Source organism: Taurulus bubalis, assembly GCF_910589615.1.
Source record: "Taurulus bubalis genome assembly, chromosome: 3".
Classification (NCBI taxonomy): Eukaryota; Metazoa; Chordata; class Actinopteri; order Perciformes; family Cottidae; genus Taurulus; species Taurulus bubalis.
In genome coordinates this window covers 32,740,649-32,766,576 of record NC_136591.1, presented here as the reverse complement: position 1 = coordinate 32,766,576, position 25,928 = coordinate 32,740,649, and the positions used below count along the sequence as shown (strand labels likewise).

Genomic DNA, 25,928 nt, shown 5'->3' with positions numbered 1-25,928 from the left:
GCGTAGAGAGGCGAGGCTGCAGCTGTGCAGGAGGATACGGCCGGCAGCAGGAAATCTCTGCTTTTTCGGTCAATACAGCCCTCACTGAGGAATGTATTGCTTCAGTTGACGACACTTACCATCAACACTGATTGGACATCCACATAAAATGGGAAGGGAGTTTACTGTCAATATTCTTGACCACAGCTGCACAGAAATGCTACTGTCGTGATGATTGTATATAATTTCTTTCAGCCTGGTCTAACTACCAAGGTGTCAACTTCGCCAGCGGCCCTCAGCATTTTGATACCGAAGCACAAGGCACCGTTTAGTGTCTGTATGAGACGCACCAAGCTTTCAACTAACTATAATGTCAACCCATCCGAGCCATTATTTAATGATCAGAACGACGGACGTAGTATAAAGACTAAGAAAGTTCGCTTTTCGAGGGAGGGATGGTGGATGAGTAAAAAAAAAAAATCTCTCACCTTGACCCAGAGGTTTTGTTGCCAAACCGAACCGCCTCTGTTTCACAGTTAACCAGGCACAAACCTTTTTGCGTAAAGATACTCCGCCGAGATCCGATTCCTTTATTTATTTTTTTACTTCAACCCCAATGAATTAAAGCAGATTTGACTCGCCAAAAAACAGTCAATCCACTTCAGAGGAGGAGAGGAACCAGAAGTACAAAGTAAAAACCAGGTGACGATGAAAAGTAGAACATAGCTGACCTCTTGCAGTGCTCGAGGCGGAAGCTTCCTCTCAGACGGTCCTCCGACCACACTAACGCGGACCAGCACGTGGTTCCTCTCCACTGATAAGTTGTCTATGATTAACTCCCTGAGAAGGTTTTAAAAAAGGAGATTAGACAAAAATGTGATTGTAAGGAGGTGGTACCAAAGGAACAGAAGTAAAGGAGAAAACGTACAATGGCCTCAGGCCCTAACGTATTAAACGTTCATGCACTGAGATTTGTGTGCTAAGGAATGTTTGCAAGATGGCAGAATGAGAAAGACATTAAAAGAAAAAGGACAGTGGGCTTGTTGTAGAATACACTCAATGCCCATCTTAGTCTACATGTATATTAAAATATACTTGGTACACAAGATCATGTTAGTTGATACACCATCGAGTTCAGTAACACATCGAAACTTCCCCAATGTATTGAACCGCAGATAACTTTCTTTGAAAAGTCTTCTAAAAGACTTTGTGCAGAGTTTAAAGCCTCTGGATGACTGTGTCATTACTGCAAGACAAGAAAGGCAGGGTTTCAATGCTTAGAATTTTAGATACGATCATAGAATATCCCAATTATAAAGGCACTTTAGGGTCGAAGTGTGTCAGACTTTAATTTAATAATAAAGGAGACTATTTTCTTGCACAGTTCTCTGTCCAATGGTCTGTTTGCCGAAAAATGTAATTTGCATACATTTCTTTGTGAATAAAAAAAAGTCACATCACTCAGCTCAAACAGCTGGGGTCAAATAAATGTGAAGATTGCTTAGCAGTTAATAGTAAGGGTAGTAGGGTAATAGTGTGTGTTACTGCTAGCAAAAAGGTCAAAGCAGAAAAGAAGCATTAGGAAAAATTTGTGACAACAAAAAGAAGGGTAAATAAATCAAAAAGTAAAAAAAAAAAATGGAACACGAGAGAAGAGGCGGTAGAGGAGGAAGAGATGATGATGTCTGTGATGATAATAGGAGCATGAGGGGGAGAGAGGGCACAGAAGGGAGATGGGAGAATAAATTAACAAGTCATCATTCTCCAAAGATTGAGCCAGGACTCAGATATGCAATGTGAGTTGGCATTTCAGGGCCATTTTCATTCATAACCAATAGCAAAAGCTACTGCCAGCCATTACCAAGCGAGAGGGGCTCTTGAACACCCACTTTCAGTAAAGGCCTTTTCCCCGTCTTCCCGATTTGTTTCATTTCATTTGTGACAAGGCAAACAAACAAACAATTTCTCACCCTGAGCAATGATTATATTTGAAAGTGCTCCGTCACATCAGGATGATGCACAGAAGAGCAGAAAGCCTTTACTGAACGAGAGAGAATGAATGTGCAAGTTGAGTGTACGCAATGTGGAACTATTGAAAGGTCTAAAAAAATGTAATACATTTCTTTCGTTCTCTCAACTGAACTTTCTAGGAAAGCTAAAAGGGCAACGCCCAAGTACAGAGAAATAAAAGGAGCAGTTTTGTGAAATACTCCAGTTTGATGAGAAGATCAAAATCAAGCTACTATCAGTGTGTTAGAACGGCATTTTCAGCTCTGTACTTGTCTACAGAGACCTATTACAACAACGTTACCTGGTAAGCTTTAAAGGTGTTGGGTGGAGTCCCTTTAACCTGCGTTAACCAGGCTAGCCATTTCACTTTGCTTTCAGACTTTATGCTAGGCTAAGCTAACCAGCTCAACTTCATAGGTAATGCACGGACATGAGATTCATATTCATCCTTTCATCTTTCTCTCGGTAGGAACACAAATTATTTCCAAAAATGTTGGAACTACTTCTTGAATTGAGGAGAGAGACTTTCTTTGTTGCCAGTTATTTTACATTATATAAATGTATAATGCTGATTCTATTCCACCTTTTTGCATTGTCAACTAATGACAAGATCAAAATTAATCTCTTGGTTTTTAAATACACATAATTATTTTTCAAAGACGTGAGCAAAATCACACATCACATCTATAACTTATGTGAATAACCAATAGTGATATAAATAATGATATTGTTATGACATAATTGTTGAAGTAATTGACAATAATACAGCTTTTTAACTATGCGTTTGTTGGTTCGTACCCATCATCTGAGTCCAGCTCCGTAACGTTCTCCCTCTGACTCTTCAGCAGCAGAGAGCAGATGTTGTACTGGCTCTCCAGCAGCAGGAAGGAGTCCAAGTTACAGCAGAGAACACTGAGCAGTCTGTAACAACACATACAAACAGGACATCAAAAACACAGAGGGAACTGGCATTTACAGGCAGTTCTCACAGTAGTACTGAACAGCAGGGGAGAACCATGTAGAAAGAGACACCATTTGGACTTTGGTTGTCTATTTCCACAGGCATTTTATGTCTGCAAGTGCTGGAACAGTCATCACAATTATTCACCAGCTCACCGTAGCCAATCGTAAGCTTTGTTAAATGCGAACCCCTTGGGAAAAAGCGTCATGGTTCATTTTCAGTTGCTGGTAATGACACCAGGCTCAAGCAGCATTTTGAGACACTACAGCGTGTAGCTCTGTGTATTAAATGATCCAACGCCTGTAAAGAGGAAAACATCTTTTAAATGTCAGCGTTACTGCTTGTCACAATTTTTCTAGTAATACGTTTTTGGTGGAATAAAAAATAAGAAAATCCATGGGTGGTAACCCATTTCCCAAAAGATACATTTCCATTCCACCACCTCTTCCCAGCAGCACCAGAGCTCACCTTAATTTAGACTGAATGATGTGTGTGTCACTGGTGTGCAGCATTAATCAAAAACAATCTAGTCAATTGTTATACCGTCTACCAGCTCTACCCCTTCAATTCATTCGGCAAAACTGATCTTTTAACAGTATTTGCATAAAATACATAAAATTTGAAAAATAAGAAAGAAAAAAGTAAAGCCAAACTGGACAAAGGTTGAGGATGTCATTCTCCTCGGTGAATACAGCATATATATATATAACATGATCAAAATATGTATATGTGGTGGCGGAGGTGTGGTTAGCCTCAGCTGCGGAGGGGGAGTGGAGGAGCGATTCAAGGAGCAGGTGCCGGGATGAGGTGTGATCAGCTGAGGTTGATCACACCTCAGTGTGTGTGTGTGTCTTACCTAAAATAAAGTGCATTAAGAAACCACAAACTACCGTGTGTTGCCCGATACTCGCGGGATAACGGGGATCATTACAGTATAATATAATAAAGATTTTGAAGATGACTGACAGTCAAATCTATACTCAAATTGCCACAGAACTTTAAATTGAAATAGATATTTTCACATTTCGCAAAAATGCTTCATCCACTTTTGCCAGGAAGTAGATCAATAGCATTCTCATATCTGTGAATTAAGTGTGGAGGTAGAGCAAAACCATAACAACCCATTAGTCACCTAATAGACTGACAGAGCACGTTTAGGATAATTCAAATACTTTTATTTTATATTAATCAATAACGAAGTCGCAGACCATCTTGTCCAAGTTGATTCATCTTATTGTGAAATAAACATTAGCAATGAAATTAACAGAAATATCAAAAAAACTTTGACCCTGCTTTCCATGAAATATGATTTCAACTAGTGGGTGTGCATATGCTTGTTCTTATACTGACACATAGTCTTAAGCTCTGCATGCTGTTTGGTGTTCGTCTTTGTGAAACACATCTCTAGTTTTAAGCAGCTGCTTCTTTTCCTGATGTGCTAGGCAGTTACTTGGACTACCGTTTGACTGACAGCTGGACTCAGTCGTTCTGACAGCAGCACAGCAAGAGGCTGAGAGTCTGTCAGGCCTTCTGACCTATCTCTGTTTGAAACCAAGAAATGGGGAACACGGCCTACTTCCAGTTTGTCTGCTATCGGACTGATAGGTTTCACTTCAAGTCAAGTGGGGTGAAGACTGACTTTCTAATCAGATATCTTTGAAAATGAAAAGCTCTTCTGAATAGCAATTTATTGGAAAACAACCGCATTGGTAATTTTGTTGCCTCGAGGAATTTTTACTCAACTAATCATCATTTTCATAATCAATTAATATGCTGATTATTTTCTCTCTTAATTGTTTAATCTACAAACCAAATAGTAGAGAGAAAAACAATGCTTTACAGCATACAAACCCAACAATACTGTTTTCTTAGTTACCTAGTCTGACAGTAACGTCAGACTAAATACTGTATTCACATTTGTTGGTGAGATCGTGGAGAACAATGAATGAAGACCACCATCTCTGTTTTGGTCTAGTGTCAGTCTGCGTCCATGCGTTAACCTAAAAGAAACAAAGTCCGGGCTCAGAGAGCGGTGGACAATCCAAGAATAGGATCGGAGTGCAGTCGGAAGAGCTACCTGTGGTTCAGGTACGGCCTTCATTCTTTCTTGTTCCATCAAGGCATGTTAGAAGCTGACACAGACATAAGACTTAGCGGCGATTACATTCCCTCGGCCTAACAACAGACAATGTACCAATAGAGGTCTCCAGCAGCCAGTAACACACTGTATCCTCTGACAGCCATATTGGAGGCCCAACACTTCATAGCAAAAGTGGCCGAAAACAGACAATAACATTTTAGTGTCTGGCTATACTCCAACAGAGAGACATGTAGCTGTTTTTTGTGTTTGTCTCTAACTGGCCAAGCATGGTATGTAGCCAGCAAGGCTTTATTGTAATGATAGTTTGTGCTTTTATAAATGTGCCAAGGGAAACACACGGCTGGACAGCAAAGGATTTTAAAAAACTACAATCCATCTCATTTAGGAGTTATTGACGTTCATGCTGACGATGACTATAACCCACTTATCTTACGTTGAAACACCTATTAATGACAGATGATTACTCCCGATGAGTAATCTGCTCGCCATTATGAACGAAGATCAAGCTGTATGATTGATTTGTCGTACCCGAGTAGAAATGCAAATGCTCAACTTAATGGAGGAACTATTTGGGAGGCTTAGGACATCGACAGGCAGGAGGTCCCGCGGAAATCAATCATACAATCATTAAAACTGTGCAGTAATCCAAAGAAAATCTCTAGAAATGTGGCCAGAATAAGCAATCATATTCCGCAGGTCTGTGAAAAATGGCAATTACTAGTGAAATCAGGTCTGTAATTTCTGTTTATATGATTCAAAAAGAGACTAAATTGGTAACTGCGCCACTCTTAAAAAATTTAAACAATCGCTTTCATTATCTGCAGAGCATCAGGCAGCGAACTGAACCCCCCCAGGCTGTGTGTATCTGCAAAGATCAATTCGAAGCTTCATTTGGGCCTCAACACGGCATGCACCCCCAAAAGCACCATGAAACGTTCGTACACCGGGGGGAGTTTTTTAATCTGTCACTATAGAGCCTGAAAGTAATCTCTTCCACTTTGTTGTCCATCTTGTTTTTCGACACAGAATAAAACTCTAAAATATTCATTTCCTTTTAATTATTCCGAATCTATTCTAATCTAGTTGTCTTTGTCTCGGGAGGCGAGGCAACTACAAAGGAACTCAGATGAGGACGAGATTAACTCTTTGACCTGCCACAAAGACTTTGTTTTAGTTCTATAATTAAATGTTTCAGGCTGAGACAGATTCGTACCTTTTCGGCTTTCACAGGTCAGGGTTTCACCTTGACCTGAGAACATCTGGACCTGAGAACATATGGACCTGAGAACATCTGGACCTGAGAACATATGGACCTGAGAACATCTGGACCTTTCTACATCACGAACATCATCTTTGTCCTCTCGAAAACTCCAGCTGACTTTTGACAGCTTTTATCCTCCATCTTTACACATAGGTGGTATTAAAAAGATTGTTTTATGTGTGAGTCTTTCCTTGTCTCATTGCTGGTAAATTGTGATGTCATATTCATAATAATCCCTGTAGTGGAGATGTTGCTGCGGACTTAAAAAATACAACATAAATCAAAGCAGGTTTAAATGTGTGAAGCGCTGCACGAGCACACACACACACACACACACACACACACACACACACACACACACACACACACACACACACACACACACACGATGTGTTCAGAGCCGTCAACAGCAGAGAGAAAAGTCTAACGGCATCCAAACAATTCAGACAGGTGGGAAATATGCAAGTGTGATGGTTGCCATGACAACAAAGAAGCCTGGTGGGATTTTAGCTCAGGAGTGGTGGCTTCTGTTTTTTAAGAGGGGCTGCACTTCAGGAATGATCGGCGCACATGTGCCCGACAGTGATTAAACCTGCGAAGAACATGTTGCAATGAAAATACATAACCTATAAAGAAGTCGTGACAAATTGCTGGCATATAAGTCCAAGGCTGCTTTCAGACCGCTTTGAGGTGAACGCTTACAAGAGCCAATTGTAGAAGTGGTCCAATTTCAGGAAAACTGCAATAGTTCAAACCTTTTTCCTGAGGAAGCTTCGATCCTTCAATGTGTGCAGCAAGATGCTGGAGATGTTCTACTAGTCGGTTGTGGCCAGCGCCCTGTACTTCGCTATTGTCTACTGGGAGAGCAGCATTGGAGCCGGTGACACCAACAGACTTAACAAGCTAGTTAAGAAGGTCGGCTCCATCATCGGCTGCAAGCAGGAGTTTCTGGAGCAGGTGGTGGAGAGGAGGACGTTGAAGAAACTTTTGTCCATATTGGACAACCTGGACCACCCTCTCTACCACCTGCTGCAGGGCCAGAGGAGCACTTTCTCTAAGAGGTTCCTCACGCTCCGCTGCAAGAAGGACCGTTACAGGAGAACATTCCTGCCGACAGCTATACGGCTTTACAACAAGTCACCGCTTGCTAGTTCCTCTGTGGATTAGTTCATCACTGTACCATATATACTTTGCATTTTGCACTTATATAAGTATATATTCATTCATTCATTCAGCTCCTGAGGTTTCATTATGATGGCTGCTTCGAGGGGAGGGTTGGCAATACTCTATATGTCATAACTCATAACTGTCAACAAATCACATGAAAAAACTATTAACTGATCCTACTGACAAGTAGCGTCTGCTATCCCAAATCCTGATATATTTAATTCCTGTGCCATAGAGCTCCATTCTTGTCCAGAAACTATTAAAAACTGTTCAAGCATTACAGTGAACGTGACGCTGTTTATTTTGAGTCAATGCCAGATCAAACAGAATGTGCATTAAATTTGTACAAATCTGCATCTGAAAAAAGTACCCAACAAATGCATAATTTACTGCTCAAAAATCGGCAAAGCCCAGCTGTTTAGGGAAATGCCTATGTGCCTGTGCCTTTGTCACAATAAATGTGTTGGAAGCAATGGTCTTGGAGCTGAGTGCCACTAAGAGGGTGTGAAATAATATTCCAGTTTTATCCTTTAAACAACCACAACAACTCGCAGAATATAGCCAACCTTCAGTACATATCTGAATGGCATGGAACAAATGTGCAGCCTAAAAAAAAATGGAGAAGCTTTCATGAATTTCAAAACACACCAATGAGCATATTTCTCCAAATGAAATGCTCTTTATAAACATGGACCGGTTATCTGTTATTCATTATGCAACATACATATGCGAGAGATCGACAACTGTGCTAATGATTGAGGCTGAGCACCATCACTCCCTGTCTACTGAGGTCATATAATTAGTTTGCCTTGACTTTCAGGAGGAAACCATGTCGACAATCAGACAAACAAACAAACAAAAGAAACAAGGTAGCAACGCCAGTCAATTTATAATCAAAGCCTGAGATGAATTGTCTTAACTTAACAGGCAATGTAAGAAAGGGAAATAAATTAAATAGGGTGTTAAGTGACAGTCCAACTGTTTGAAACACAGTTTAGTATTATAATGAATCCCGTTGATGACTGTAGAGCTTTAATGACCTTTACACTGCAGGGGGCGCTGTTCTCCACTCAATACAAAGTTGACCAAAGCAAAAACGGTAACAGTCTAAGCCACAAGGAAATGAAGTAAAGCTTGACAAAACAAACAAAAAAGTTACTGCTGCTATATGAACATCCAATATAAGAGAAAAGCCGCACCAGAGCGACCTCATTATGCAGTAGATGCACGTGTCAGGAAAGCGTTGCATGTGTCAGGAAGACCACAGCTCGCTCTGCTTCCCTGCGATGGTTCAGCTTCTTCAGTGTGTGAAAAGCTGCTGCATGTTATTCTGGTCTGTGCTGACATCGACTGCAACAGGATGTCTTTCCGGCCATCAGACTAAATAATACACCCCCAAACTCTGGATGTTGAGACATCAACTTGAGTCAGCATGTATTCACAATCACAGTCTATCTCACCACTCGGAGAGAGTCTGTTCAAAGCCTCTGAAAACATACAATCTCAATCAGCCTCCTATCATGAAGGATGAAGTTATACATAACCACACAGCTTTGGTTATTCATATTGAAAGGTTTGCAAACACCCTTGCACATCTTTTCTTCTCTAACTAAAATACACTTGCCACTTTTATTTTTCAATATATACTGGCTTTAAAGTACTGTTATCGGTTTATTATTTACCATGTATATCTATTATTGCACCATGTTTATTGTTTTATTATATTTTTATTGCTTTTATTGTTTTATTTTATGTCTAGGTTTTATATAGTTGGAGGTGTCCCGTCTCAGTTAGACAATGGTGATTAGATGTACTTCCATGCAATACTTGAATCATTCACAGCGGTGGGTTTCGGGACACTTTCAATCATATCTGATCAAAGCACACACACAGTGCTAATAAAGCAGATAAGCTAAGTTTTAGAGTGTAGCTGTGAATAAAGGAAAGTTCTCTCCAAACTTCATCTGTTATTGTTGCTTGTTGTTTAGTCATCAGCATGTAATGATATGAAGAAAAACCTAAAGTGGATATAACCCATGTCAATACTTTTGCAATAATGCATTATATGAAGACATGAAAAAGATTGTTTGTAGTGATAACGCTACAGAGAACTTTCACCCGGATCTCCCATCGGCTTTACATAGCTTTGTTCTGCTCATTGTTTAGCTGTTTGGCTCAGTTCCCTCTCTCTGCTCTCATAATGTTGTTTCCAGCTCTAAACCCCACTGTAATCTACCTGCTCAGCACCAAACGGCAGACAGAAACCGTTAGCAACTATTTTCTTATTTGTGAACAGTTTCATAACCCAACTGCGAGGCAGCTCACTTCAATTTAACTATTGATTCTTTTGTTAAATGGAAATGGTAAATTAATCGTGTCTATGTAGCACTTTTATCCAAAGCACCTCACAATTTGCCTCTCAATTACCCTTTCACGCACACTTAAACTTTAATCGTCACATTCATGAAATCTAACCCCTGCATTTAACCCGTCCTATAAGCATTTAGGAGCAGTGGGCTGCTGTAAGGGACCAACTTGGTGTTAAGGGTCTTGCTCAAGGACACTTCGACAGACAGGAGGAGCCGAGGATCGAACCAACAACCTTGTGAATTAAGGACGACCTGCTTGACCCCCTTGAGCCGTCCACCCACACTCACACACACACACACAAATTACCCATTGTAACTGTATTTCCAACATGTATAATACAACCTTTAAAATCATTTTTGATCCATTTGTACAGCCCATCTTTGCACGTTCTATATGTTTTTTTAATTATATCTTTTTTAATGCATTGTTTATTAATAAGTGCAATGTCCTTGTATGAAGTAGCTGCTTTACTGATGCAATTCCCTCTCTTGGAATCAGTAAAGCATCCCTACAGTATACCGTCTTGCATTATTCCTTCAGGCTGTGGATAATCAGAAAATAGAATGATCACAGGCAGTTGTGAGTGATGAATGAAACTAAAATCAAGCTGTGTGGGATCTTCAAACATAAACTTTTCTGTGTTCATGGCCAACCATTGCTACATTTAGCGACCCAAACGGAGGCACAGAGTATAAGTTTGTCAGTGAATCCATCAGTCTAGATATCAAATGCATAGAGAATCTTGTTCCTTATACTTGGCTTCTGGATGTTAATAGGAGTGGGCTGACTGACAGGCACATACTGAGCGAGTGAGTCAGCGGGGCTCCAAACAAGTCAAAGCCATTGTGATTCAGAAAGCAATGCACAGCAGCCACCAGAGCACTGCAAACACAGCCAAGACACATATGAACCCATGGAAGTAAAACCATCATCTGGCACGAACTGCATTATGTCTCCCTCAAACACATGTTTAGCACATGGACCTTCACAGTAACCCTTTAAGCTAATATGCAACTTTTCCCAGAAAAGACATATTCCGATCAAATACCTCAACACAAAACTAAAGGTAGCTTTTAATTTAAGATGAATTTATTTACCACCTTAACACCCTTCTCACTTGTCATGATGTTTGGTCTTCATAAATAAAGAATCACACACACCCACACAAGCTTATTTCTCTCTTATCCACTGAAATCCTTTCATCAGCCTTTTTAAAGCTGGGTAATCAAAATATAAAGAACCGCATGTCAGTCTGCTACTGCCAGAGGCTGAAGTGTGTGTGTGTGTGTGTGTGTGTGTGTGTGTGTGTGTGTGTGTGTGTGTGTGTGTGTGTGTGTGTGTGTGTGTGTGTGTGTGTGTGTAGTCACCAGGTGCTAATCAGATACCTTGTGCTGATGTTAAGTCATATGGAAAAGAAATACCAATCTCACCTCAGGCCGAATGTGTGAGACTGCTCATAGTGGAACAGGGAATGAATCTTTGCATCTGAATTCACGGCAATCAGCCTGTCAATCAGATCCTGTGGAGTAAAATGAGAGGCTGTGAAAATAAATATATATATAGCAGTTATGACAGCACAAAAAAGAAAATGGTGGATGTTTACGACGTGTAAGGTGAAAAATGTACATCAGCCTCAGTGTATTGGGGGATTTAGGAGGAGGCCTTTGTGAGGTAAAACAAATGTGTGGGTGGTGGTTGAAGGCAAAATAAAAAGTGCAAACATGCCCTCAAATGGCTAAAAGAGGGATTGCATGAAGTCTGGACTGTGAAAAACACTCACAGGAACTGAGGTTGGCATCTCTCTCAGGGTGTATTCACTCTTGTTGGCCAGAGGCTGCCTACCCAGGAGCTCCCACACCGATTGGGAAGAAGAGAGCAGGTTGACAAATGACAGGAAGGACTGGAGAGACAGAAAGTGAGATAGACAGAAAGACAATTAGAATGTAAGAGAAAGCAGGACACAAACAAAGCGGAAAATTTGAACTCAAAACTCACAATTGATCACAACTGGGATCATTTTTGAATTCATTTTAAACTGTTTTTGAACAGTGATCCAGCTATTTTCATTAAGATTGAATCTACTTTTATTATGCTTTTTTTATCATTTGTGCCTATTGGGTGTGTGTAATATTGTTCATTTTTTGCATCCCTGTAAAAGTTTACCTTAACTTAGTAATACAATACTAGATACATACAAATACAAAGACTAGAACGATAGTATGATAAAAGACAAATGTGATGGCTCAACTAGCCAGTTGGTACCCAGGAGTTTACAGTGTATTTTGTACATGGTGAAAATGTTTAATTTAACCGTTGGAAAAACAAAGTGAACATGAAAAAAAGATGTTATGGGAGTGGAAAGATGTGACCGCATGTGAACACTTGAAATTAAATGTGAACGGGTGAACAGAACAGTAGCCTGACGAATAATTAACCAAGTCCTCCTGCTCTCGTCACTGGAACAGGGAAAACTCAAAATCAAAGAAAAACAATACACACACGTATGCACACATACTCACATACTCTATTTGAATGCAACAACAAACCCTTGTATTAATTGCATTGATGAAAAATGTAATGAATGTTAAAAATAGGTCCAATCTTTCACCTGTTTGATGTTTAAAGTGTGCATTACAGACTTCAAAGGATGTTATCATATGCCTGCATATTTTTTTATGTATTCCAACACAAAAATGAATCCTAAACATTGAAAAAAATTCTAAACTCACAAAAGGTGAAAATGCCCTTAATGCCACCATATAACTGTGCAGGCATTAGAGCTAATTTGCCAAGAATGCAGGTTTAATAAGTCTGTGCTACATATTTAGTTTGTTTAGGCATTAACATCATCGCAGAAATGGCTGAGATGGACTTGAAGGTCTGACTGTATGCATGTAACCTGGCAGCTGACCCACTCAAGCCTTTAAAGTCACCAGTGGCAGGTCACAGCTCACACTTCACTGGCTGTCCGTATTCACTTGGCTAGTTTCAATGAGCGAGAGAGACGACTTGGCTCCTGTCAGATGCTAGCCACACACACACACACACACACACGCACACACGCACGCACACACGCACACACGCACGCACGCACGGTCCAAAAGAAAGTTTGATCCTGTCCTAGACTGATCCTGAAAATTCAGCCCAAACTTGCACCTAATCGAGGAGCAGCCATATGCAAAGAGGAATAATTCTCAAGGTTTGAAACACTTAGAAACTAAGAGTGAACTAACTGCCCCTACAGTCCTGTTTGAGCTTGAGCTGAGACACGTACGGTCACAATTCAATCAATTCATTTTAATCCTATTTCAACATACAGACTTATATAAAATGAGACTCTCAGTCACTTTCTCTCTCTCACACACACACACACACACACACACACACACACACACACACACACACACACACACACACACACACACACACACACACACAACCTTGAGGCAGCTCCTGTCTAGGGGGTCCATGGGTGTGGGCTTGGGACGGACCACCCTGACATCTTCACTGCCGCACTCAAGAACAGACCACAGCTCCACTACCAGTGCCTGGACAAAACCTGCAACACATCATCAAGCCAGTGGTTAGATTATGGATGTGTACGATCACGTCTGTCTGGGTTAAAGTGATCACTACAGGCAGATCATTTTTCATTTCATTTATTTATTTATAATGCCAATTATCATCTAATTGGCATTTATTTCATTGACTGTTTCAAAATATAGTACAACTGTTTCAAGGGTGGCTTCAACCACAGGTGCTTTTCTTCAGCTGAGTCATTTTCTGTCTCCATCACTAGTTTCTTGTTGTTACTAGACTACACAAGGTCGCCTGAGGAACACTAAGGTTTGCTGCTGCATCTCTTCAGCTGTTTGTCATAACTTCAAGGAGACTCGGTTTTCATTGAGAGAAAATGTGTTATTTTTCAATGTGCACGCAACACCAGCCTCGGGTAGCCAGCTGGAAGCAGACGGGTTACTGCAAGGCAAAGTATCATGGGAGTATAGCAAAACAAAATGATTTTTCCATATGTTGACATGTAGGACAAGACTCAAATTGATCCATAAGCAGTTCATCATTAACCGTGAACACTATAAGTGGTTTCTGTTGTGTTTTCTGTTGTGTTCTACTGTATTATTTGACAATTCCAAATCTACAATATAATTTTACACTTACAAATTGTGTTGGTTGTATTCCAATATCTGTGTCTGAGCATCCTTACCACTAAATGTATGTACCTAATATCTGGAATGTATGTATTTCTGAATGTAAGAGTTAAAAAAGACATTAAGATCTATTTCCCATTTCTTGTCAAACTGTCTTAATCCTCATTCAAACTTGACCATTGACACCTCAGCTTGCTCTTTCTTCATCCACCTATCCCATCACAAACAATTTGAAAAAGAAGTTGCTTCCTGTGCTGCTCTATGCCAACTGTGATACATTCGGCCTTCTTTCCCAAGTTGTTTTTGTGTGCCGACATAATGCTGGAAAGTGTTTGTTTGCACAAGTAAATGTTTTAGCACCTGATTTGTGCAAAGCTGCCACCCCTGGAGCGGTTGCTGCCACCTGTGTCACCATCACCCCATATCCAAACTTCTCACAGCGGCTCACCTGCAGAAAAAAAAACACACAGAAATTCTATAATCCCCAGAAACATGTACGGTATATTTATTACTTTCTTTTTTTTTTTTTGCTTGAGTCGGTCAAAAATTAATGAGAGTTTGGACAGGATAGGAAAAATAAAACCAAGGCCTGTAAATTTGGCATTTATGAATCAGTATACAAACTCTTCTATGACACGGCTAGAATCCTGAAAAGACCCGTCACAATGTAATTTAGCACACTGAGGAGAAATCTAATTGCAAAATGATTTTAGCGTGCCCTTCATTAATTACAACACAATGTTACGACTAAGAATAGCCAAAATATAATTACATTACATAATCAAAGTGAAATGCCAGATGAGAGAAGCGTAAACAATGGCAGAAAATGTAGCCCACGGCGGATCCGTTAAGGTTTGCCCTAAGACTCAGTGTGTGTGTGTGTGTGTGTGTGTGTGTGTGTGTGTGTGTCTGTGTGTGTGTGTGTGTGAGAGAGTCTACAATATGAATAATGTACAACATTATGTACATGAGGCCTATGTAGGGTCCAGAGATTAATAAGTTAAACCCTGTGTTAGGGAGAAGCAGCATGTAACTGTCTCCAGGCTACTGATGAATACTGAACAGTCTTCAGGAAATATGACTGTGGCCTTGAGAAGCAGAAGGAGCAACATATACCACATATTCTGCAGAGGGAAATAAGAATACCGATGACATCGGCCTACAGGATGAATGAAGGGCTATGCATTATGTTCTGCAGGATAGGACATTATAGGAAACAAAAGCTTTGAAACACTGCATGCATACATACTGTATATTATATTATTACATATTCAAATGTACATATTTCCTTACCTAAAAACTTATATCTATGTGTGTTAACAAATGAAAACAAGTATACAGTGTGATCTATTGCCATCAAGGCGTGTTTCTCCAATCCAAATGGTAATTTGAATTCAAGAAAGATAAATGTACTCGATGCAACAGTCTGTGTGTGTAATTCTTTTTTTTTGTAATCCGGTATCTTGGCTTCAGGGTTGGTTTACTGTGACTCGAGTCAAGATGGAAAATAATCACTTGAACAGCATAATGTTACTTTGGCACATTGATGTGATCGAGAAGGATTAAAAACCGAACCACTGCCAAAGTAAATTCTTTCAGGGATTCAGTAAAGTTGATGAAACAGTTTCATCAAACTATATCAGCGTCAATACAGAGCAGTACTTCTGCTGTAAAGTCACACTATTTGATTCATATGAAGGTGGCACATGTAGCGGTTATCTGACGCGCTTACATTTAACTTCAGGGTTCATACACATGTTTACCAATGGATTTCCATGACTTTTCCGTGACTTTAAACCAAATTTCCATGACCAAACATTTAGTGAAATCTGGATGTAAACATGAAAAAGTGAGATCCAAGATCAAAGGAGAGGCTCTGTGGCTGCAAAAGATTGTTTACAACTTGTCTGATCAAAACATTTCCAAATACATTTCAAATGTAAACCTACTGGGCATAGATACATGCAAATTGTAGTTGAGCGATATTCTTTTTTATGATGGAAAATTACCAAATTGAAAATATCCACAGTTAGTTGTGTAGCATTTTAAAGTACAGTGTTCCGTTATTACCTGTAGTTTTTTCGTGAAGCGAGAGAACATGTAGGAGACACATTCATTGAGGGCTCCTGTCTGCTGGAGCAGCATCAGGCCTTTGGGAGTTGCAGCAAAGTTCAGCAGGCTGTCCAACAACGTCTCCTCCCAGATGAGCCTGTTCCAAAGTTAGAGAGAAAGAGACAGAGAGAGAGAGAGAGAAAGAGAGAAAGAGAGAGAGAGAGAGAGAGAAAGAGAGAAAGAGTGAGCTGTAGTCACTTAAAAGCAATTCCTACACAATTGGGGGAAAGTGCCTAATGTACAGGTGGTGAACAAGCTTCTTAGCAGATAAATTATTATTATGTATTGCTGATTTTGTGAGTTTAACAATAATTCAGCCTAGGATCTAAATTACAAACATACATTATTTTTGTATTGGTGGTTTGTTTACAAAAGCTGTCACAGAGATGTTATCAATACACAGACAGTATGTTGGTTTAGGTAAAAGTATCATTCTGTGCCTTTAAATGTCCATCATCGGTCTCTGTAACGGCTGCATTATGACTAATCACTACTTTTATTCTAGGGATCTGAATAAAGTACTCAAGCTGGTCTCACATGTTCTGCAGCTCGCGGGTGGCTGTTGCAGCGGTGGCTCCGGGTACTGGAGTTGGAACCCTTTCTGACAAGGAACTGATCTAGAAAGGAAGAAAGAAAATGTATTCTTAAATGAAGATTACATTTACTTCAGCCTACAGATTGATAATGGACTATTTCTGGGTGCACATAGGATATTTTGGAACTAAGTTGTATTTTGTATTCTTCTTTTCTGTGACTCTCACTTTACTCTGTAAATTGCTGTGCTGTTGGTCGACATTCAGCCATTGTCTTCTTCATATTGTATTTATATAGATATTGTAATATCTATAGTTGATCATTCAATAAAAACAAATAATCAAATGTTTGCTAATTTCAGCTTGAAAAAAATATTCAAAATATTAATGTAATAAATCTGTATTTTTAAAGACGCATACTGTATGTTAGTATAGTATGTTAGTTGTTGATCTTTTACAGACTAAATGAGTGTGTATCAGACTGTATTTATCTCCTCCACTCTATGTATTAACACTAAGAAGGTTAACAAACCCGCACGCACCATCTGACAACATTGGAAATCAGGATTAAAGACGTCATTCTAATCAATCAAATCGTTCACTGTTTTTTACACTGTGAACTAAATAAAATCACAAGTCTCCTTAAGATGCCTCCCCAAAACGTTGGGGGCCATGTTTGTGTCTTTTTAAAGTGGGTGGAATAAGGTCAACATTGTTGTGATGGAAAACAGATGGAGACTTTGATTCGAGACGTCATATAGTAGAGCATGATAGTGCAGTATGTGCAGGCTGATAATTAATATTTAACACACACTGGAGTAAAGTTAGGAGGAAGTGAGTGAGAAAATGTTTTATACTGATTGTATACTGACACCACATTGTCTCATAGAAGTACATTTTTTTAAATGAATGCATGAGAAAAAAGAGCAGTACGATGTGATGTGGGACTGAATTCTGTAAATGCGGATACCTATCTGACACCAATGATGTCTCCTACCTGGGATAAGCAGTTTCACTACTTGTCTTTCCTCTGTTTCCTCTGTAGCTGTATTGTAGCAGGAGTTATTTTTGGTTGCACATTCAACTGTGTCTGTTTTGAGTTTTGCATTTTGAGTTTTGTTTTTCGGTACAGACTAAAACATTTTGTGATTTCGATGCACTGTTATGACAAAAGCAGTATTCTGAAAAGGAAATGGAGCAGATAGCAATGGTTAGTTAATTCCCTCCATTTGCAAGCAGTGGTGGCATTTTTCTTCACACCGTTCATCAGGCAAATGAAACATGACACGAGTATTCTAGCCAGTGAAACTGATCATTAGACATGGACACCCCTCCATTATACAGCCTAGAAATAAATGATTCAGATACAACCTTTATCTACCATCTTTTACAATGCTGTTTATGGGGGGCATTAGTCAAGCCAAGCTCTCTAAGAAAGGGTCTCATGTCTGGCATTTACAGAATCAGCCTGTAATAAACAATCAGCAACACCAATATAAAGATGCTAAATATATATATATATATTTTATGCATAACTGTTTTCTACTGTTTCATAGTTTGGTGTTGAATATGTTCATTGTTTGTGTTGCATCAATCACTTTCACTTAGAACTGCTAAATTATCAGGTGCATTTAACAAAACAAACATAAGACTTCCCCACATTTTAACCAGTGTTATGTTTTGTGTTGTATCTAATACTGTCTCCACAAAACCCCTGAGGTCTTTTATCAGACTATTATTTAACCACTTGAAACCTGAGGGCAAATCTAAGTCATTGACTATGTAGAATCTAAAAAAAAAAAAAGTGCCGGTACCTTTTTCCATGCAGCAGCTACAGCCTTGTGCAGGCCGTAGGGTCGGAGGACCTGCAAACCCTCACAGGTGTTGTACATCTGCCTACAGACAAAGATAAAGGCTCCACATGATGTATGAGATCCGTTGGATTCACTTAGTGAGGACAGCTCCTTCTCCAGCAGCCTGAGAGTGAACTGTACAATAACGTGAGCAGGAAAGGTTCTGCAGAGGAGAGGGGAAACGGACAAAGAGAAATATGTTGACGGGAGAAACTGCACACGCATTTTGTGTTTGTAAAATGAGGTGCTTTGCTGAGAATTTTTTTTGGGGAGTGGCATGTTTTAAGTACCTTCCCTTTCTGCTTTTTAGTTGTTATTTTTAAACATTCTACTGCTAGGAGTTTTAGTATTTCTGTATTTTCTTGCTTTTCCTGTCTGGACTAGAGCTCTAATTTCATTGAACTTTTAATATGTTTAATATGTACAACATAGTTTTCAGAGGAGGTACATAAAATAATGAGTGGCAGACTAGAGCATATTAGTCAAAACAGTTTGTACTCAGTGATATCCGCCTTAGTTATTGCTAAATCACAACAACACACTGCTGTTTCGGGTTGGACAGACTGTTCAGGGTCAGCCAAAATACAAAACTAACATAAGTTAGAAAATGTGCCAGAGTGACCCTTATTATCTTTAATAAATCACACTTTTTTGTTTAGTTTTTGCTATAACGGGATTTGATTAGATCAAAGATATAACCGCAACCTCGTGTCTAATCTGCTCACAGAGGATTTGTTATGCAAACGTAACTCGATATTAAAGTCTTCTTACCAAGTCAGAAAAAATGTAATTTATTCATTAACATGAAAGATACAAAAAGACCCAATGTCTTTAATCATAACTCAATCACACCATCTCACCTCTCACTGTGGGCTACAACTAGATTCTTCTCATATAAGAAGAGAGATAATCCTCTGTCGGTGTTTGCGATGCGAGCCAGAACATCAGCGATGAGCGTCAGTGCTGCTGCTGGAGATTTTAATTTGGCCTGCAAACCGTAGAGAATAAACAGATAAATGCATCCAACCACTTAGAGACAAGTAGAATGACAGGTAATACTGGTGTTGAGTTGGAATCAAGCTTAAAAACATGGTTTGGGGTAAAGGATAACATTCTGGCTACAGACATTACATTCATAGTCGAGATTGGGATTAGACGTACATTAGGGAAATAAGGTTAAGGGCAAATATTATGCATTTAATGTTGAGTTAGAGTTACTGTTTAGGGAATAAATCAAGTTAATGAATGGTGGAGTGAAGGCAAAAGGGCAAAGGATTTATTATGACTGAAGTTGCCAAATCATCTATAAAACTGACAACTTAACAGCGGAGGTAAAAAATTAAAAAGAAAGAATTGATTGTCTTCCTCAGAATTGTAATCATAGCAGGTTGTAAAAGTCCCCGAAATAGAATGTTTATTACTAGAAAGCTACAGACCAACATATTTATGATATAAAAGGGTCCACAGCAACATGACAGGCTTGTCAAGGATCATTGTAAGCTCATTACATTATATGAATGGACTTTTTGTTATTCTTAACATGGAATGCTATTGTGATCTAGTTAACCTGCTTATTGACACTAGAAACTCTCAATATCAAAATGTATGCATGTGTCTATTTGTTTTTTTATGAATCTGTTTGTGGTATATCTCTGCAAACTTATATGTGGTCTATTCTACTTACATCTTCATTAAAACAAATAGTGTGTGTGTTTCACCTGCTGTCCATCGAGCAGAGCGATAACAGGAGCCAGCAGTGTCTCAATTACCGGGGTCTGGTAGAGACACTCTGCAGCACACTCGGTCCTCTCACACAGCATCCACAGCACCTCCATGGCCAGACAGCTGGGCGACAGGCAGTCTGAACACACACATATTTAAATGAAGTACCTGCATGTCTATATATCCTGCAATTGTTTTCCTTTAAAACTGTCACTCAACACTTTGTCCTGATTGCGCCCCATTTGTTGATAACCTGGGAATCAAATTGTGTCTAGACAGTTGATGTGTCAGTTTTTCTAGACTGAAAATATATTATATTTATACATCGTGAGTGTGTTTTAACTTGGATTGATGTATTTTGCCTGTATGTTCAGTATCAATCTGATCACCCTGGACACAGGTTCTATAAAGATGAACTTGAAACCAAGCAATTACTGACAATATTCCCACTCTAATAATGGAAAATAATGATGTATATTTACCGTAGTAACACGGCTTGACAGTGAGGCTTGCCACTCCACATTACCATTGCCGAACTACTTTGTAATATGTAAAGTAGTTCAAGTTGGCTCGAACCAGCTCCAACATTAGAATGCTGCTTGTACGTTAAGGCACCGGTAACTATAAAACAATATTATACATAATAATTTCACAATATGTAAAAAGTCATTCTTCATAATGAGTTATTTTACTTTTGATACTTTAAGTAGAGCAAGTATTAAGTTATGTATATGATAGTTCTCCCTCCACTAACACACTCATAACTCTTGAAAACTTTTTAGGAACATTCATCTTCACTGGATCATGTGAGTAAAAAAACAAAAAGGAAGAACTAATTTAAGCCACCTTTTGGGAACAATAATAAAGATGTGTTAAAGGTTTCATTCTTCTTGTGACATTAATATTGCCTCCTAGAGATTTAAATTAATTAAATTGAAATCTCAAACACATACTTACATTCTACACCAACTATATTATAGCATTATATTCTGAAACATTATATTACTATTTAGAATATCCTCTCTCAACTGGTGTTAGGTGATCTTCAATATTAAATATTAAAAAAAATCTATGATTGGCTCAGCATGACTCTCTGCAGCAGCCGAAAGAGATGATCCTCATCTGACAAAGTCAAGGTAGGGGACACTATTGATCACTGGCAGGGAAACTGCTGCAGTGTAATTCAAGAGAATGAATGGCGCAATAAAGCAAGGTCTTCCAGGAGACAACCACAGTGCCGCATGACTCAGTACAAGGTTAAGAGATAAAAGATATGGTCTGAGGAATGCTGTCACGCCTCATAGGAAGGGTCACTGTGTTCCTTCAGTCCCCCGATTCCAGACTCAGAGTCTGCACAGAAAACAGGGAGGGAGCGTAAACTGTTTGACGTAGCTCATTTCCGTGTGTGAGTGTGTGGGGCCCCACCTATGTGTGAGGTGTCACTGTGCGGAGGTTTGGGGTGTTGGCACATGATTTTAATCAGGATGACAACCAGGTCTGTCAGGCTGACTGGATCTGAAATGGGACAAGATAAATACGTGAATCAGTATCGGTCACTCAGAGTAAACAGTATGAAAAGCAGTTGATAGCGCTGGGAAGGAAATGTCTAGTTTTGGTGACCTTGAAAACAAGGATCATCTTGCTGCACAGTTGTCTCCAACCTTTGTTTCTGGGATGAGTTTTAGTATCTGGTGTGTTTAAAAATGATCTGCTTGTAATTTAACTGAACGTAATTGTACAATCGTACAAGTCAAATCAATCAATCAGTCAATTAAACACATTTTGATAAACGCAAAACTGTTTAACGATCAAGCAACAGAGTCCAACATTTTGCTGGTTTCAGGTTCTCTTATTTAAAGATGAGCTGTGTTTTAGTAAAAAATAAAAAATCCAAACTGATGCATATTATGACACAAATAGTGGGTGTTATGATCAATATGAACTACTCTTACGTCAATGGTTTGATTGCCTCCAGACTATCTTGGAATACGAGACATTAATGGTTAAAGAAGGGCATGGCAGCAGAGGTTGAGTCAGTTTTATTTGGCCTATCTAAGTATCATTCACCCCACTATGTAACTTTATTAGTGATTAAGATGGGTGGAGGGCACAAAGTTACTATTAAAGGAGTAGTAAACTGATCAGACATATTCATCCATGAGATAATCTGTTGTAAAGATTGTGAAAGATAACTTTGTTAAGAAATTACTCAGAGCACAGGTGATGATTTCCACGGGACAATCAACATCTATTTTTCTCTTTAACTCCACGTCACTCATTTAAACCATGAGTCAATTCCTGGACAATAAACAGGATCCAGCTCTTTACGAGGTTTAGACATTGAAGGAATACTTCACCCACAAAATTACCATTTGTATATCAATTACTCACCCAGTGTAACCTCTTCAAGAATTTAAGGTTATTAAAGATGCCGTAGTGTATATAACAATGTTAATTTTGTGAGTGACATTCATTTTAAGTTATAGTTTGACATTTTTAAGGAATTATGCTTAATCGTCGAGTTGTAAGTAGACATCTTAAGGGTCTCATGGTAAATATAAAGCCAGCAGCCAGTTAGCACAGAAACTGCAAATAGATCGAACAACACCAATTATATTATTATCCTAATTATATTGCATTATATCTAGTTGGTTTAATCTGCACAAAAACAGATTAAACCATAAAGATATAGCACATTAATTAGTGATCTTTAGAGCAGAACCTTTGGACAGAGGCAGACTAGCCATGACCAGTTGTTGTGCTATGTTAAACAAACTCGCTGCAGAATGTAGCTTCATATTTAACGGACCGATATGAAGCTGTATCTAATAACCTGCCGGATAGCGATTGTGCATACTTCACTAAAAGTCAAAACTATTAATTTTACTACTCCAAAACAATGGTATACTGCTTTTAGAGAAATAGTTATGACGGATATTAGATAGAGTACCCCACATGCTTGTGACAGATGTTTAAAACTGTTTCCAGAACAGTCTAGTGTTGTACCTTTGCGCTTCCTCACTCTGATGGGAAAGAGCTTTCTGCCATTGGTGTAGATGAGGAGTTTACCCAGGACACACAGCGAGTGGACAAAGAAGGCATATTCAAGCTCGTTTCTGGTGTAAACACTCCTCTGGACTGAATCTGACACATGGAGAGAAAATGAAGAAGTAACAGAGCTAAAAGCAAAACAAGGTACAAAAGTTAAATAATGTCCTTTTCTATCCAATGGCTAACTGTGCAAAACTTTTAGTAGTGGTGCAAAACATAGATTGAAAATAAGAGTGGTTGTGAAGTGGTAGAATCAGCTTGCATGGACAGGACTGATTAGTATTTGAAAAGATGTTGTTTGTCTTATTTGTGGTTTCAGTTAATTATGGAAACGAAAATATAAACTTTACAATATCCTAAGTATATGAACTACTATTCATAAAACAATGAAGAATGCCTTTGTGATGCTTTGGCAGACAGACAGTTAAAATACATTCCATATCAAAAAGCTTCTCTAATAGAATGAGATTGACAAATGAAAAAAAAAAGACTGCAGTGCCTCTGGGTGCAGAAAATCCCTAAAGAAGCACAGAAAAAACATTCTGTTATGAATAGGGTATCATTGACAGCGTGTCGGAGTATCTCCACTCATCCAAGACAAGGTCAATATGTTCAGGCTCGAGCACCCAGCTGGCTTACAGGAGATAAAACACCGACACGGGTATTCCCATTTCCCGTTATAGTCGCTCTCGTTTATGAAATGTTCACAATTAAATGTGCAGCTAGATGTTTTTTGGTGCATTTTACAGTCAAGATATAGCACTTTCAATGACAGCATGCTCTTCTTCACCAAATGTACATTGCTTGTGTATGCATGTACATCACATACTCAACAGGGTACCTTTAACTTTTGACATTTGCAAGTAACTTAAGTTATAAATAACTGAAATGCCAAGAAGACTAGATATTTTCTAGAACCTCTGGTTAGCTGAGAAGGCATTAACAGTCGAAACAACCTGCAATGAGATAAGCAGCAGAAGATATAAATGCATCTCACACACTGAGACAACCTGTGTAGCCAACTGAGTTTAAAATATGCAAATGTTTAATAGTGAGGGGCAGCCATAAATTAACAAACTACTGTGCCAAAATGTGAAAATGGTTCATTTGTTTTATAGGTAGCTGACTTTTACACTTTGTTCACAAGCACATAGAGACGACTGAGATGATAAAATGAGACGTCTGCTCTTCACATGATTTTTTGCGAGTAAAAATAACCAGGAGGGAAAGAATGATAAGGTTTTAAAAGAGACTTTAATTGGTGTATATGTTTCAACCTTCTATCATTCCATTTTATCTGCAATTAATGTTGTTTGGGGCTTGTTTTTTAATTTTGTTTCATATAAGATGATAATGTATGTGAATATGTGATACAAAATGAAGGTCAGTATTTAAATTATAGAAAGGAGTAGTGTTTACTTCTGCCTATGTACGTATTTTGTTTATTTAGAATTTGCTTCATATGTTTACTCTTCCTTTTATTAGTTATTCTTTTTTTAATTTTTTTATTATACGTTTGAAATAAATCTATTTAATCTAATTTAAGAAAATATTCAACCTTTTTCTCTGTCTGATATATCTTTTGTTTCTCTTTTTTTCCACTCTCCTTTCTTCTTTCGACTGTTTTCCTCTGCATCCCTATGTTTTAATGACAGCAGGGACAGCAGGGACAGCATGTGCACATGAAGGGAATGGATTAAATAATGAATGCAAAGTCTAGGTACAAATACATTGAACACCCACAGGCTTCAAATGAAGCATTACTTTCTCATTAGGCTCTCACAGTGGTTCAGCCTGGGTGTATTTTGGGGGGGGTTGTTTCACAGGACACATTAAATCAGCATTACTACAAATGTGCTGATGTTTACCACAGAGAGAGTGAGAATGGAAATTGGTATTCAGATATGGCTGAGAAAGTACATAAACCTGTTGAAGAAATCATGACTTTATGGTCTGTTTTACTTACCAGTGCTCTGCTGCTCTGCTGACTGGGGATCAGTTGTCTCATTTGTGGATTCACTGTAATGGATACACTGCTGAAGAGCTGCAACAATCTAAAAAAAAAAGGAAAAAAAGGAAAACAATGCATGTTATTGTGGTTTCTGCAAAAACCTGATTGGTATGAATGAAATTACAACTACTGTGGCAAATGTGGACGTTGCTATAAACAAGCCAAAAAAACACAGGCTTACCTGAAGAATTCATACAGAATGTCAATGCAACCTCTTCTTATCGATCCTCTTAATCAAGACTTTTAAGACTAGAGCGGTTTGGTTTAATCTAAATCCTGTAGTATTGTAGGGACTTTTAATGCACTACAAAGCAAGAGTAGTTTCGGTAGTTTCGGCTTCGAGGATTGGAGGATTTATTGACATTTACTTTAGAGAAAGTTTCAGGAGTGATTCCACAGTAATCCTCTCTAAAGTCAGAGTGAGAGTTGAGAGGGAGGTTCAGGATTTAACAATCAATTCTAAAATGTTCAAGTGATACCCTTTGTCTCAAAGACTCAAACATTGATCTCTGTTTGGCTATGTGAATCACACACACACACACACGAATAGTATAACAATAATAATGTCTCAAATTGGCAAGTCCTATGTGTTCTATTTAGTTGAGTTGTGTACTTACATTATCCCAAATAT

The 25,928-nt window shown here is 38.8% G+C and overlaps 1 protein-coding gene across 1 annotated transcript in view; it reads right to left on the bottom strand.

The window, feature by feature from the left end:
• The window catches only part of tbc1d32 (TBC1 domain family, member 32), a gene marked incomplete at both ends in the record, with an annotated part of 65,998 nt that overhangs the window by 34,766 nt on the left and 5,304 nt on the right, over nt 1-25,928 (bottom strand). The window contains 14 exons of the mRNA XM_079214912.1: nt 711-819; nt 2,788-2,910; nt 11,280-11,368; nt 11,630-11,749; nt 13,290-13,408; nt 14,376-14,463; nt 16,086-16,224; nt 16,665-16,744; nt 18,475-18,676; nt 19,374-19,501; nt 20,232-20,374; nt 21,661-21,750; nt 23,242-23,379; nt 25,253-25,340. Coding sequence (XP_079071038.1) covers nt 711-819; nt 2,788-2,910; nt 11,280-11,368; nt 11,630-11,749; nt 13,290-13,408; nt 14,376-14,463; nt 16,086-16,224; nt 16,665-16,744; nt 18,475-18,676; nt 19,374-19,501; nt 20,232-20,374; nt 21,661-21,750; nt 23,242-23,379; nt 25,253-25,340 — 1,656 coding nt within the window. The remainder of the gene's footprint in view (nt 1-710; nt 820-2,787; nt 2,911-11,279; nt 11,369-11,629; nt 11,750-13,289; nt 13,409-14,375; nt 14,464-16,085; nt 16,225-16,664; nt 16,745-18,474; nt 18,677-19,373; nt 19,502-20,231; nt 20,375-21,660; nt 21,751-23,241; nt 23,380-25,252; nt 25,341-25,928) is intronic.